Genomic DNA, 14144 nt, shown 5'->3' on the forward strand with positions numbered 1-14144 from the left:
TTTCTAGCACTGTTGAATTATTTTGCATTTGTTTTGAGAACATTTACTGCACTTATCATCTTTAATATTGCTCAAAGATAATGAACTTTCAGAGAAGGACTCTACTTTGAGGTTTCCCTGTATATGAAAGTGTGTTAACAGTGCTTAGCCAAGTTCAAAACATTGTTGATAAAGAGAAAGCATGCACAATGCCCCTTTGAAATGAGATGTTTTAATGTAAATTGCTAGTGATCTGAGAAATTCTAATATAGCATTTCTAATATAACTAAAAGATTTTCTATTTAATACTAAATAGTGTATCAATAAATTAGTCTTTAATGCTATTTTTGACCTTGTTGCAATAGTAATATATTAGTATTTGTGATAGTAATTTTGTAATAAATGAGTGAAAAATCCCAGGCAAGTTATATTGTTTTCCTGAATAAGAAGTTATTAAATCCTTATTACTCAGTGTATATTCATGGGGGTTTTTTATGTCATATGTTTAATAGAGGATCTGTTTAAAAATGTGCTGGAGTTTTGACATACTTTTCATTATTTTTTTCACTCATATACTGGGATTGCCAGTAAGACACAATATTTTACTGCTATATTCTCGACTTCACAGTCCTTTGAGACTCATTTGCACTTTACACATAGAAAATATGTTCAAAATAGAGATAAAAAGATTTTATGCAAAAGCACGAAATAAGTGACATTGTGTGGAAGAAGGCCTCACATCCCTTGCTGTGCCTATTAACTGATGAAATTCCAGATCTTTGCCAGTTGTTCCAGTTTATATGTGATCAGTTCTGTAACTCAATTACCATTCTGGAAGAGAAATACATAAATCAATGAGTCCTTATAGAGATTTTGTTGCCTGTGAGAATGCTATAATGTCAGAACTAATGTGAAGTAATATACATACGTTTATGTCTCAAACACACTCTATTATGTGAGATTTTTGTTTTACAGTATAAAGTCAGATTTTTCTCAAGATACTTGTTTGTATAATTAAGCAAGAAAGGAAGTTCAATTCTCTTACTTTTATTCCCTAGCTACTTGATTGGCACATACACCTTGATAAATCTCTTCCTGCACCTTTGGGTACCATAGGTGCTTGGCTCTATAGAGCAGAGGCTGCTCTGAGGGAAGAAGTAACTGTTCACCAAGCTCATGAGGAAACAGCGAATACAATACACCGGAAGCTTGAACAACATAAGGTAGATCTACATTCATTCATTCTGTGCATTATACTTCCTTGTTTCCAAAGTTGTAAATGATCCATACTGTGTAAAGAAAGATTATTATTTCTACTTTCTGTGGGTGACATCATCTTGATGGTAGCTAAACCTAGGTGTCTTTTAGTGATGACTTGAGCTGTGATATCTGTGTATCTTACAAGCGGTATTCCAAATTGCTTTTGAATGTTCCTGCTTCTTGTATCTGAAAGATATCAGGTATTAATATTTTAATTGTTCCCCTATTCTAGGATTTCTGTTAGGTAAAATTCCATAGGGAGCTCATAAGTTGGGTACATTGTTCAACCAATATGAACTTCTTAAGTGAAACAGGAAAGAGAAAGCAAACGTACTAAGTGTGCTGATAGTCAGTGCAGGTGATATGCACTGGGTAAAAAAATAGAACAAAGTCAATTTTCATAGTGTTGTAATGACAAATAGCATGAGAAGTCTCCTCTGCTGTGGTAAACAGAAAACTTTTCCAGATGAATTTAAATAACTTTACCATTACTCTTTCCGTGAGTCCAAGATCTCATTTAAAAGCAAAACTGTGAGTTTTGTGTGTGCATTTACATAATATATATGAGAAAAATATAGACAGAAATTGTTGATGAGATAATAAAAGAAACTTGCACCAGTAAATATGATAGAGGAAAAAGATGGTGTAGAGAAGGGCTGCATTTGCAGCAGTAAGGCTGTATTGTTTTATATTGTGGTTTTTTTTCTCTATCGCTACTATTTTAAAACTTGATTGTAGTTTTGTTATTTTTGTGTATAGGATATGGATGGGGTTTTTCATTAAAAAGTAATGCCATATAATGAAAAGCTGAGAAGTTGCATGGTCATTTTGGAACAGCTGTGACAGACTGTGGTAGTTTATCTGGAAGATCAGTTGGGTCTTCTGATTGCTCTTTATTAGAACAGTGGCAGCTCTTCTAACTTGAGTGGTGGCTAATAAAATTGAGCCAAAACAATATTAAAATCTATGAGGAATGTTTTCTTTCAAGGTCTAGTCTCTTGTAATGCTGAATATCATTAGCTTTCTTACCATCAAATGTTTCAGGATTCTTAAGATTTGACATTTGTTTAAAAAAAGTGAGTCAAACACTGTTTTGTTCTTATAATGTGAACACTATAGACCTCCTTTTGATACATTTATACAAAACACGAGAGTGTGTCCTAAACTGTGTTTTCTTTGCATCAGAAATGCTGTGGTGAGGGATTTCTATGACAACAAATAAACTTTGATTTAGGTTAGTCTGTGCCAGGGGAGTTTTCCCATGGGAGTGGGATGGGGAAAGCTTCAAGAGAAGCATGTGTAATTATATCTGTTCCTGGAGTTTGTTTTGTCACTTAGATTTGCATTGATGAATCCTAATGTTCTATTGGATAGTACCAGAAATGCATCAGTGTATTTTTTTCAGTCCATATTTCCTAGGAAGTTGGTGGGGTTTGTTTGTTACGGTTTTGTTTACGTAACATCATCACTTTTTCTGTATGTTTGTCTCATCTGACAATGGGTTATTTTAGTGAGCTTTATAGTTTATGGCCATTTTGAAGCTAATGCAAAATGTGCCAGCTTATTTGGACAAACCTTCTCGGAATCAGGCAGACACTTAAGTTTGTTCTAGTTAATATTGCCACCAAGATCCAGAAATTAAGGACAATGTCTGTGCTTGGTGAGGGACACTTTGCAGAGCAGTATTTCACTTCATGAGAATACTATATAAAAGTTTTCATGGGCTTCCAATTGATGTTGGATAATATTACTGGGTTTTATTTTGATTTACCAATGCATGTTAGGGGCATCCCTTTTTGTCTGGCAAGGTCCCAAATGCAGCTAGCTGAGATACTTGTTCCAAGTCTTTTCTTTTATGTGAGAGTATGTTAGTCACAGAATACCCTCATTGGAGTTTTTGCCATGGTTGATTTTACCATGGCATCCCTTGCAACTGAGAAAGCCTAGTTAATTTCTATTCACAACAAGGTGTTGGCTCAAGTGGAAAACAATGAAAATATAGGTGGATTGATGGGGATGGTGGGACCATTTGGTGAGCTGAGACAGTGAATCGCCATTAATTTCTGCTGTGCAAACACTGGGCATTGACTGGGGAGGAACCCTTCCTCGGCACGTAGGAATAAATAGATATCTGTGATCAATACACAAGCCTGCAATTTGTTCCCTTAGGTGAGAAAGGGGAACCTTTGTATGATCTCCTTTGCTAATAGGCTTCTGAGCACTTTGTGCCAGGAGCTGTCTGTATGCAGTAAAATACCTAGTGTTCTGTGTCCTCTCAGCCACTGGGGGCTTGACGTGTTATTGTTACGGTATCTCTTCAAAGACTAGTGGCAGTCATTCATTTTAATATGTAATCTCCAGGAAGCCGTTAGAAGCGGTGTTGCTTAGTTACAGTTGAAATGTGCTCTGCTGTAAGGTTTTTGCTGGTACAATTCTTATCACAGGAATACAGGTTGGGTACCACATTCTGCATTCATTCGTGTAAGAGAGAGCGATCCTGAAATCTTTTGATGCTGAGTGAAAAGTTCGCTAAATATTGAATATGTACTTACATAAGGAGCTATGGATCTTCTGCCTATATATAGCAGAGTAGCTTAGTTGCTGAAAATTTGAGTCTATACTTAATAAAGGTTAGTATCTGTTATAAAGATGTAAAGAGTAAATTTAGCAAGATTATGCTGTTGTGATGTTAGAGTATTCGCAGACTGCTTTTCAGGGATTATTTAATACAGTTAAGAGTTCTTGTTTTATTAAACCTTTGCAGTGTATCTTCTGTTTTAAAATATTCCATAATTGTTATCATAGCTTGAGCAGAGCATCTTATAAAGGGGTTCCCTATGTAAATGTTCAAGTTGATGTAAATGCTTTTGTGGTATGCATAACCTTGCATGCAAATGTGAGAGAATGATCAAATAGTTAACTACATTGAGTCATCAGTGCAGACTTAAAATTGTGCTTATTAGTTAGATAGCCTACTGTGAGCCTTCTCTCTCTCTCTCTCTCTCTCTCTCTCCCACCCTGTGTCTGTCTGTCTCTCTCCCTTCTCCACACCCCCCCTCCCGCCCCCCCAATCTCTCTCTCTTTCTTAAAATCAAATCAGGATCTGCTGAAAAACATAGATGGTCACAAAAAGGCATTCCACGAGATCCACGGGGCCAGGTCTGTTAACGGAGTGCCTGTTCCACCTGACCAATTAGAGGATATGGCAGAGAGGTAAGGCTTTCAACCTGAAATAAAATCCCTCTGTGAATGAAAGGGAACCCATTTGCTTTTTAATCTGTTCATGTAGAAATCACTGTCTAATTATGTTTCTCAGTGGCAAGCATGAAAAAATTGAAAGGGAAAACCTCCTAGAATATATATAAAATATACTGAAAAGCATGATGCTTTAAAGATTGATGAGAATCAAAATAAGCTATGGGTTTTTCAAGGGAATACTTTTTTACATTGATCCTGTTATTACTTGTCCCTGGAAGAAATGTTATGTAACAACAGCCGGGATGCATGTGAAAAAAAAAAAGAAAAATGACTTTGCAAAACTTAGTAACAGATGTAAACTGATGATTTCTATGAATAAACAGAAATGTAATTAATTTGCTATTCAAGAGCAGTCATCAGAATGATCATCATGCATAATTAAATGTTTGTAGACTGGATTAGGTGAAAGATTAGAAAAATATCTGAACTGTAACTAAAGCTTTCAGTCTCTCCTGCAAAAATGAATATTGCTGCATTTTACTACAGTGTGATTCATTTTATAGGTTTAATTTTGTTGTCTCTTCATCTGAGCTCCATCTGTTGAAAATGGAGTTTCTGGAACTGAAGTACCGTCTACTGTCACTCTTAGTCCTTGCAGAATCAAAGTTAAAATCATGGATTATCAAATATGGAAGGCGAGAATCAGTGGAACTACTTCTTCAAAATTATATTGTAAGTTGGGGTTGTCTCTTCTTTTTATAATTATTTTTGAAATATTCATATTTAAGAATGCTGGGAATGAATAAAAGAAATAAGACTTGCCAGTCATCAACTTCATGACTGCATTCTTGTGGAATATCTTTTTAGAGGTGAATCTGTCTACCCCATGGAGGAACTTTAGTCAAAAGGCTAAAAATGAAAATTATTCTCTTTGCACCATCTGTTCAAAACCAGAAATAATGTCGTCTCTGTTAACTGTCTGACCATCAAGCATATCTGGAAGTTCCAAATCCTGGGTTTTTACTTACCTTAGATAGCAACTCCAAAGAACTTAATTCAATCTTCTTTTACAACTGCATAGATGCACTTCATAGTGACTATACACAGATTAAGTGTAGAGATAGTGGAGGGTTTTGGCATGCAGTATCCCACTTTAAAAAAAAGTCTTCCAAATGAAGAAAAAAAGAAGTTATGCTGCCTCTGTGTACTTGTTCAATATACTATACTGATAGGGGATTAATTTTGTTCTTTCAAATAATGTTTTTCTTCTCCTGCTCAGCATTAGTATATTAAATCCATTATTTTATTTCTTTTCTGGAAGGATATTACTCCAGCTCTGCATCATCCATATATCATGTTAAGAAACAGAGCCTATTGACTTACAAATGCTCGTTGATATGTTTCCTTTCAGTCTTATGCTGCTCTATCTTGTTAAATTCACACTTGCAGTGCTAAGTGCCTGGTAGAACGTTACCACCGCTGCACTTCTACATCAGGGTGTGAGGGATTCTTTCAAAAGCAGGACTTGGCTAAATACTTTTTTCCCCTTCTATCTAATCCATATGAATTGCACAGGAAAATTGGAAAGAATTCATACAGTTATAGAACCATCCAGAGACAGGACACTGTAGAGAAAGTTACTGATGTCCCCACAGCCTGATAGTTTTTATTGCTTTGGAAGAAAACTTCAGACTCAATATTAAGTTCCTCTACAAAGTGAGAATTGAAGACCTGCTCAATTGAAGACTTTTCCATTTCTATGTTTAAACTTTAACAATTAGGGACACATAAAAACTCGGGAGTTAAGCCTTGTTTTAGGCAAGCTTTGCAAAATTCAGATGGTTATTTAAATAAAATAGTTTACTGGAGTGATGTGCAATATCTAGGCATTATAGTCCATTTGTATACTCTGTAAGACTGTTGCAAAATCTACTAAAAGGTGACAAGGGAAATAATGAAGAAGTGGATAGCTTGACTTTTGGATTATTATTTTATATCACTTTCTTATTTTTTGCTTTAAAATGAACATTAAATGGTGAATTCGTATATTTGTGATTCCCTCAGTTATTCTTGTGCTTCAGACCACTAATGTTGAGATGCTTGTTAGGGGAAAGAAAATGTTTCCTTTAATCATTTATGAAACTGCATCACATCAAAATGTTGAAATTGGGACAAGAAGATAAATAGAGCTCAGTTTCATTCCTGATGGCCTTGACTTCTAGCTCCTTCCACGTGTCCAGTGATGGAAAGAGACTTTATTTGCTTTGGCTTACCTGGGAGTAATTTTCTAGGACTGAGGGCCAAGTGTTACTCTTCCAGTAAATTAGGAGTCTAACGTAGGAAAGCTGTAGTCAGTACCTTATAGTCCGTGACTATATTAGTAGGAGATAAAAATGTAAGTTTGTTTGTCTGCCAAAGCAGACTGAGCAATGCCAGCATTCTAGGAACATGCGTAGTTAGAATCTGGATAGAACATATGCCTGGAAAATGTTTACGTACTGTAGCTTAAAAATAAAAGTGGTGGTTGTTACTTTATCCTATCTTCTTTTCACCTGTCTGTCATCTACTAGAAGTAAAGGTCAGCACAAATTGTACACCATCAACCTGACGAATATACTGTACCAGTCTCTACTGTAATGGAAACACTGGGTACAGTTATCGATGGATTTTAACCCACAGAACCATCATTTGGCATTGGTGTATTAGCAATTTTTTAGCACTTTATGCTATATGGATTTGGGAAAAGCTACATATTTTCTTTCAGGAATCTTGTCAGATGGGAGACAGTATTAATCAGTAAAATGTCTATATTTATTTTTGAAAATATTTCCAATTGCTCTTGAGATCAGTATTATATAAGTCGTTTGAGATAGTCTTTTACTTTCTCATATGAAGTCTTGCAGTTTTTGGTTCAGGGTAAAATGTCAGTGTGTATGGGTTTGGCAAAAGTGAAAGTCAGGAGTTTGTCACATAATTCATGGTAAAGCATGTAGTTCTTTATACATGCCAGATATTTTTTTTTAACAGTAGAGCAAAGAAAAAATCTGATTCTCCTTGACTTCTAGTTTCCTTTGTTATAAACACATTTCTAAATTACATACTAGATAACTGTGGGGATTTGACATAGCAACTGTAAAATGTTTTAAAATAGAAGATTTTTAGATATATACTAGCTGGCAGTTTAATTTTTAAAACTGATTTTTTTTACACAAAATCTAATTGTCCTCTTCAAAGTACATTGAACTTTGACCTCACTTGAAACCTGATTTTACCAAAATCACACTAGTACACGTAGAATTTGGTCTGTTCTGACATTTGAAAGCTGGTTTAGATGCATGTGAGATGTACTTGCCTCAGTCTGTAACTGAGGAGTCATGGGAGGTAGTGTAAATTACAAAACCATTCCAAAACTATAGATAAGTGCATTAGGTAAGGCAATATAAAAGCCCTGTAAAAAAGCAGGGTTTCTCCCTTTTTTAACGGTGGTAATACAAGATATAATATGTTTGCATAATATAGAGATACAATTATATATCACAATTAAAGGAAGTAACATTTCTGAAAGACGTTAAAAAAAAGGCAGTGTCATTTGCCATAAGGGATAAAGAGGCATAAATGATGAAGAGCCATAACTTTGTGACTAAAATATTTCCAGATAAATTATTCATTGCGCTGTAACACGTTACTAAAAAGCTAAAACATCACTCACAAAGGAAAAGTGCTGTGTCACACTTTGGAAAAGCAGCATCTCTTTCTGCAGTGTTTCCTTAGTCTTATTTTTTGCCAATTACAGAGGAGGTAAAGAAAAACTGAAGGATAAGTCAAATGTTTTTCATCTCTTAAAGTGAAACCTGCCTTTCTGCAAAGGCTTAATACAAGAACAAATTTTAAAGTTTAACTGGATTTGATTTTTGTGGTGATCTATATGGATGAAATTTTCTCTTTTATTAAAATTATTCTACTTAGATTTTAGTGTAAAACAGTTTCCATTAAATAACTTTTAAGTTAATTCCTCAGTTTCTGCATATTCAAAGTATCATATGATAGTAAGTTTCAGCAAGTCAGCAACTAGCAGACTAAGAACATTTTAAATAATCTTTTCATAAGCAAAGTAAATAAACTGTATCTGTAAAGGGGGACTCTGCTGTACCATTAATTTGAGAAGGTGAAATTTTCACATCATGTTATAATTATGATAATTTAAATATTATTTTATAATGCTGAAAAAAATGAATGGAGGAATAATGAAGTTAAAAGTTGTCATCGCTGTCCTGATGTAATTTCATGGAAATGATCCTTATGTCTGTCTTTATTTTGTCTGTTGTAATTTTTTGTTTTCTTTTCAGTCTGTTATTGAAAATAGTAAGTTCTTTGAGCAGTATGAAGTTACTTACCAGATCTTGAAAAGAGCAGCTGAAATGTATGCCAAAGCAAATGGCTCAGGTAAATGCCTATGTTTCTTTCATCACGGCGACACCATTTTAATCTCTTTAGACATAAGTATCCTCTTATGTCTAAAAAGATCTAATATATGTTTCTTCTGTGCAGCAGAGCTGTACAGCAGCTGCAGTTCACCAGAGAGGCTACAGCCTTTGGTAGCAATTTCACATATTCTTGAGCATGAAGCCATATGGTACAGAGCAGCCTGCTCTCCTGCTGTTAAGATTTCTTAATCTCCAGAAGTGGGTGGTCATGTTCAGACTTCCTAATGGGAGAAGTCCATGCTAACTTCTGGATTGTTTCAGTGTTGTCGATTTGGGCCAAAAGGTTAGCCAGAGACCAAATTAGGAGTAGGGAAACCATGTTCTGGTGCCTAGAAATGCTCCCTGGCTTGGCTTCATTTATTAGGAAAAGACAAATAGAGAGTTGGTTCCGCTGCTGTTGTAGTAGCAAAAGTGTCCCCACATTTATTGAAGATTCTTCAATAACTGTGAAAACCTGTAAGAGGAACCCAAATGGTAGTTGAAGTATAGATATACATGAGAAAAATGTGTAGGTGATTCAACAGCTGCCTCCTGAATTCCTGAACACTGCTGAGTTCAGTGACAATTCATGAGGGCAATATTTGACCTAGATAGTTACAGACATGAGATCACTTTAATGTCTGCTGAGGAGATAACACAGTAATGTCTGTGGAGGATTGCTGCAGCTACTGAAGTGGTTAGCAGATGTGGAGAGAAAATGGGTATCTTTTTTTGTTGTGAAATTTAAGTTGATGACAGTGACACTCAAATTTTACAAAAGTAAACATTTTTTACAAGGTATTGTTACAAATAGTAACATTAATAGATTTATTCAGTGCTATTAAAAAAGTGCAATAGCAAATTATTTTCTAAAGGACAGCAACTCACGTATATGAGTTTAGAAACAGCAGTGCAAATTAGAGGACACCTTAGCTAAAAAATGTTTTTTAGATTATCTATATTCTGCATGTTTTATGAAGTCTCAGGATTTGCTTGTGTCCTTTTTCTTATCTTTGTTTTTTTATTCTGGAATGAGGACACACTTGTTCTTTTATTGCAGTGAAGAAAATACTAAAAATTAAATGGCAACAATTAGCAGCGGTTTGTATTTAAAGTCGGTGAAATGAAGATCAGAATTTTATTCAGTACTTTTCAGTGTAGATGTAATATGTGTTTGTACATTATACATCTCTGTTATTTTTGCCTTTTTTAGGGAAACTTTCTCTCTTGGTTTCTTTTATTATTATTAGAATTATTTTATTGTTATATTTTTATTTTATTATTATTATATGTTAATATATTATTAGAAATGAACACCACACTGAATATGCAGTGACTGTTTTAATATAGCAGTCATTTTATGTACTTTTCTTAGTCTTTAATTCACAGGTTTAATTTCTCAGTTGTAATTTTGCCCTCAAATTGGTCTGTGAACTGACCATATGTATATAAAAGCCTACTGAAATAGAAGTTGCAGTAAAATATAATTCCCTGTTGAGAATGGGTAAGCAAAACATAAAATTAAGCTTTACAGAAATAACAATGAACCAAAATAATCAATGTCTTTCCTGTATCTCAGTGGAAGAAGTTGAGAATGTAATGAAATTCATGAATGAAACAACAGCGCAGTGGAGAAACCTCTCGGTAGAGGTGAGAAGTGTAAGAAGCATGTTGGAAGAAGTAATTGCTAATTGGGACAGATATAGCAGCACTGTGGCAGGTCTACAAGCTTGGCTGGAAGATGCTGAAAAAATGCTGAATGAGCCTGAACATTCTAAAAAGGTATGCACTAATAGCATATGTATCTGGCTATTTTTGAAATTATGAAATGAGGGATATGTTTTTGAATTTGCTTAGTCTGTTTTACAAAATTTCATACAAGAGGGAGAGATTTTCTCAGTTTCTGGCATACTGCCTACATTCATCATAGGTGTTGTTTCAATGTTTGCACGTACAGCGTGTACAGACATATACATTTATACACAACGAAGGAAGGCATCATCTGTGATAACATGGTTAGAGGCATCTTTGACATGAATATAGGGCAGTGGTATCGCTCAGAGACAGGAATGTTACATGATTCACTCAAAGGCAAATACAGCTCTTAACACCAAAGTGCATAGTTATTTGCTGTGTATAAAGACACTTAAAGAAAATTATTTTATCCACTGATGTTTCTACCATATAGATGACAGATTTAAATTAGTTGCCTTCACAAGACATTATTAATATGTGTTGTTATGTTTGATGGGTAAGTAATTAATCCATTTTCCTGGTATTTTAGAAATCTTTTAGACAGTTCCTTTCAGGGACCTGCAGTCATAAAGATAGATTTGCTGGGGGCTTTTTCTGTTCTAATATTAGAGTACTGAAGCACTAAAATTTATGTTTGTTAAACTTCAATAATGATCCAGATTGAATAATGCTGCATTTAATAGGTGCTACATTTTCACCCAGTCCCAACATAGCAGCTATAATGGTCTTAATACCAATGTATGGTTTTCATAGGTTGTAAGATGTCAAACTCACATCAGGTCAGGAACAAGCATTTCATATTACATGAAAGAACAGCATAATTTTGGTAAAAGTTTGTTAATTTAAATTGATGTAAAAGAATAGAATACACTTTTTAAATAAAAATAAACCTGTGAAAATGATTCAATAGTCTGGCATAATATAAATATCAACAGTTATTAATACTGAGAAGGAAGGATGACCTCAGCTGATCGGGTTGATCTTAGCTCCTTGTATGTTTTATTTACGTAACTTGGCAGTGTTCAAAAGCATAGAATCATAGAATTATAGAATGGTTTGTGTTGGAAGGGACCTTAAAGATCATCTAGTTCCAACCCCCCTGCCATGGGCAGGGACACATCCCACTAGCCCACGTTGCTCAAAGCCCCGTCCAGCCTGGCCTGGAACACTTCCAGGGAGGGGGCATCTACAACTTCTCTGGGCAACCTGTTCCAGTGTCTCACCGCCCTCACAGTAAAGAATTTCTTCCATATGCCTATTCTAAATCTACCATCTTTCAGTTTAAAACCATTATTCCTTGTCCTATCACTACACTCCCTGATAGAGAGCCCCTCCCCATCTTTCCTGTAGCCCCCTTTAAGTACTGGAAGGCTGCTAAAGGTCTCCCTGAAGCCTTCTCTTCTCCAGGCTGAACAACTCCAACTCTCAGCCCGTAGACTGAGATGCATATTTTAAAAGTTACTTCTACTATTAATGTTGAATCTAGCACTCCACAGCAATAATGTTCACTTATATATTCCAAGTATAGTTCTGATTTATCAGTTTTAATATTTGGTTATTAAAACCAAAATCCATACTTATATTGATTTGTACAATTAATAGTTATGCAGCCATCAGCACAAGCATTTGGATCCCAGGTGAAAGGTGATAACTATTGCTTGGAATATGGCATGAAACCTTTTTAAACATTTCCAAATATTTTTTTCTGTAAAACCACAAATATATTAGTAATATGATACAAATATTTCAATGATGCTCATTTGCACACCTTACCTGCATTACTAAAACCCACCATATTCTATCCTAGGCAAAGACCATAGTAGCCCCTTACCATGCTGTCATGTTTTCTTCTTCTTTACATTATCTCTGTCTGATTTCAAGACCAACAAGTACCACTGTTCTTTTTGCAAAAGAAAGTGGTTTGTTGGCATTCTCATTGGCTTCTGTTTTCAGAAACCTTATTGTGAACCTGTAGCACAGAAGATCTTGCAAAAAAAGATCAGTATGCAGTTGGATTTTTCCACCTCTCATGATTTGAACTCAGAGAAAAACAGCACCATGCAGCTGCTCACTCCCCCCTTCCCCCGCCAGTGCTGGAAAAGGAGAAAATAAAGCAAAAGGTTTGGGAATTGAGATAAGGACAGGGAGGGATGAATCACCCATTATAGTCACAGGCAAAAGACAAACTCTTTAGGAGAAGAAAAAAACAACATAAATTTAATTCAGACACTAACAACAACAACACTTACAGAGTAGGACCATGAGAAGCATTACCACATCCTGAAAACACCTTCCCCCACCCCTCCCTTTTCCCGGATTCAGCTCTGCACCCAGTATCTCTACCTCCTCTCCCTCAGTGGCACAGGGGGCAGGGAATCGGGGGGGTGCTGTCAGTCCTGCTTCTTCTTCCTCAGTAGGGGGGACTCCTCACATTCTTTCCCTACTCCAGCATAGTTCCCCTCTCACGGGAGACAGTCCACCACAGACTTTCTCCATGAGTCCTTGCCATGGGCTACAGCTCTCCCTGAGCTGCTCTGATGTGGGTTGCTCCCATGTGTTGCAGTCCTCTCATCATGGAACTACAACATCAGGGGCTGCTTCTTCCCACAGAGTCCCGGCCTTCTTCAGGTGCAGTCACCTGCTCTGGTGTGGGGTCCTCCACAGGCCACAGGTCATCATCTGCTCCCCTGTGGACCTCCATGGGTGGCAGGGGGGCAGCCCTGCTGTCTCACCCCAGCCTGCAGGGGGGGGTGCACCAGCACATCTCCCCCCCTTCCTCCTCCTTTCTTCCACTGACCTCAGTGTTTGCACAGATAGTCTTCTCGCAACTTCTCCTCACAACTCCAACTCCTCTTCCCAGATTCCCCTTCTTAAATACATTATCACAGAGGTGCAGCCACTGTCACTAATTGGCTTGGCCTTGGTGCAGAGGTGGGTCCAACTTGGAGCCAGGGGAGCTTTGAGAAGCTTCTCACAGGGGCCACTGCTGTAGCCCCCTCCCCGACTACCAAAATCCCCACCACATACACAAACCCAGCACACTACCACAAAGTACTGCTCCTTCTACAACTCCTTTATTTACTTGCAGTACCTCTTAAGCAATTCCCATCATAACCCCATTGTAACTGCACTCTCCCACACTTTTCTCCAACAGCTCTGATACCAAAGGGTATCAGAGGACTTCTAGATGTCATGTGGATACTTCCTTAGAAACAGCTACATTGTTTTAATTGAGAATGAGGTGTGCTTCACAGTACCTTCCAAACTTGTCCAAGTTTTATACGTGCTTTAGGTTGGCTTCTGAAACAGAGAGACTCCACATCAGGGTCTGAGGAGGGTAATGGTTTGTGGGAATAAGTGTGCAGGAGTGAGGATGTGAGTAGTTTACTCCATGTGGTTTTTCATTCTTGACCTCTAGTAAGTCTGACCATTAGAGAACTGACCAGTGCCAGATTCAGTAGACTTAATTTCTTTTGGATGTGCTCACAT

The 14144-nt window shown here is 36.5% G+C and overlaps 1 protein-coding gene across 16 annotated transcripts in view; it reads left to right on the forward strand.

Moving 5' to 3' along the window:
- The window catches only part of SYNE1 (spectrin repeat containing nuclear envelope protein 1), a 322241-nt gene that overhangs the window by 88604 nt on the left and 219493 nt on the right, over positions 1-14144 (forward strand). For 15 of the 16 annotated variants that reach the window (XM_074862820.1, XM_074862818.1, XM_074862830.1 and 12 more), the window contains 5 exons: positions 1038-1202; positions 4340-4452; positions 5001-5169; positions 8784-8880; positions 10480-10682. In XM_074862820.1, coding sequence (XP_074718921.1) covers positions 1038-1202; positions 4340-4452; positions 5001-5169; positions 8784-8880; positions 10480-10682 — 747 coding nt within the window. Of the gene's footprint in view, positions 1-1037; positions 1203-3721; positions 3870-4339; positions 4453-5000; positions 5170-8783; positions 8881-10479; positions 10683-14144 lie in introns of those variants that run through there. The other variant, XM_074862832.1, reaches the window with a different exon arrangement.

This window comes from Strix uralensis, chromosome 3 (genome assembly GCF_047716275.1).
Source record: "Strix uralensis isolate ZFMK-TIS-50842 chromosome 3, bStrUra1, whole genome shotgun sequence".
Taxonomy (NCBI): Eukaryota; Metazoa; Chordata; class Aves; order Strigiformes; family Strigidae; genus Strix; species Strix uralensis.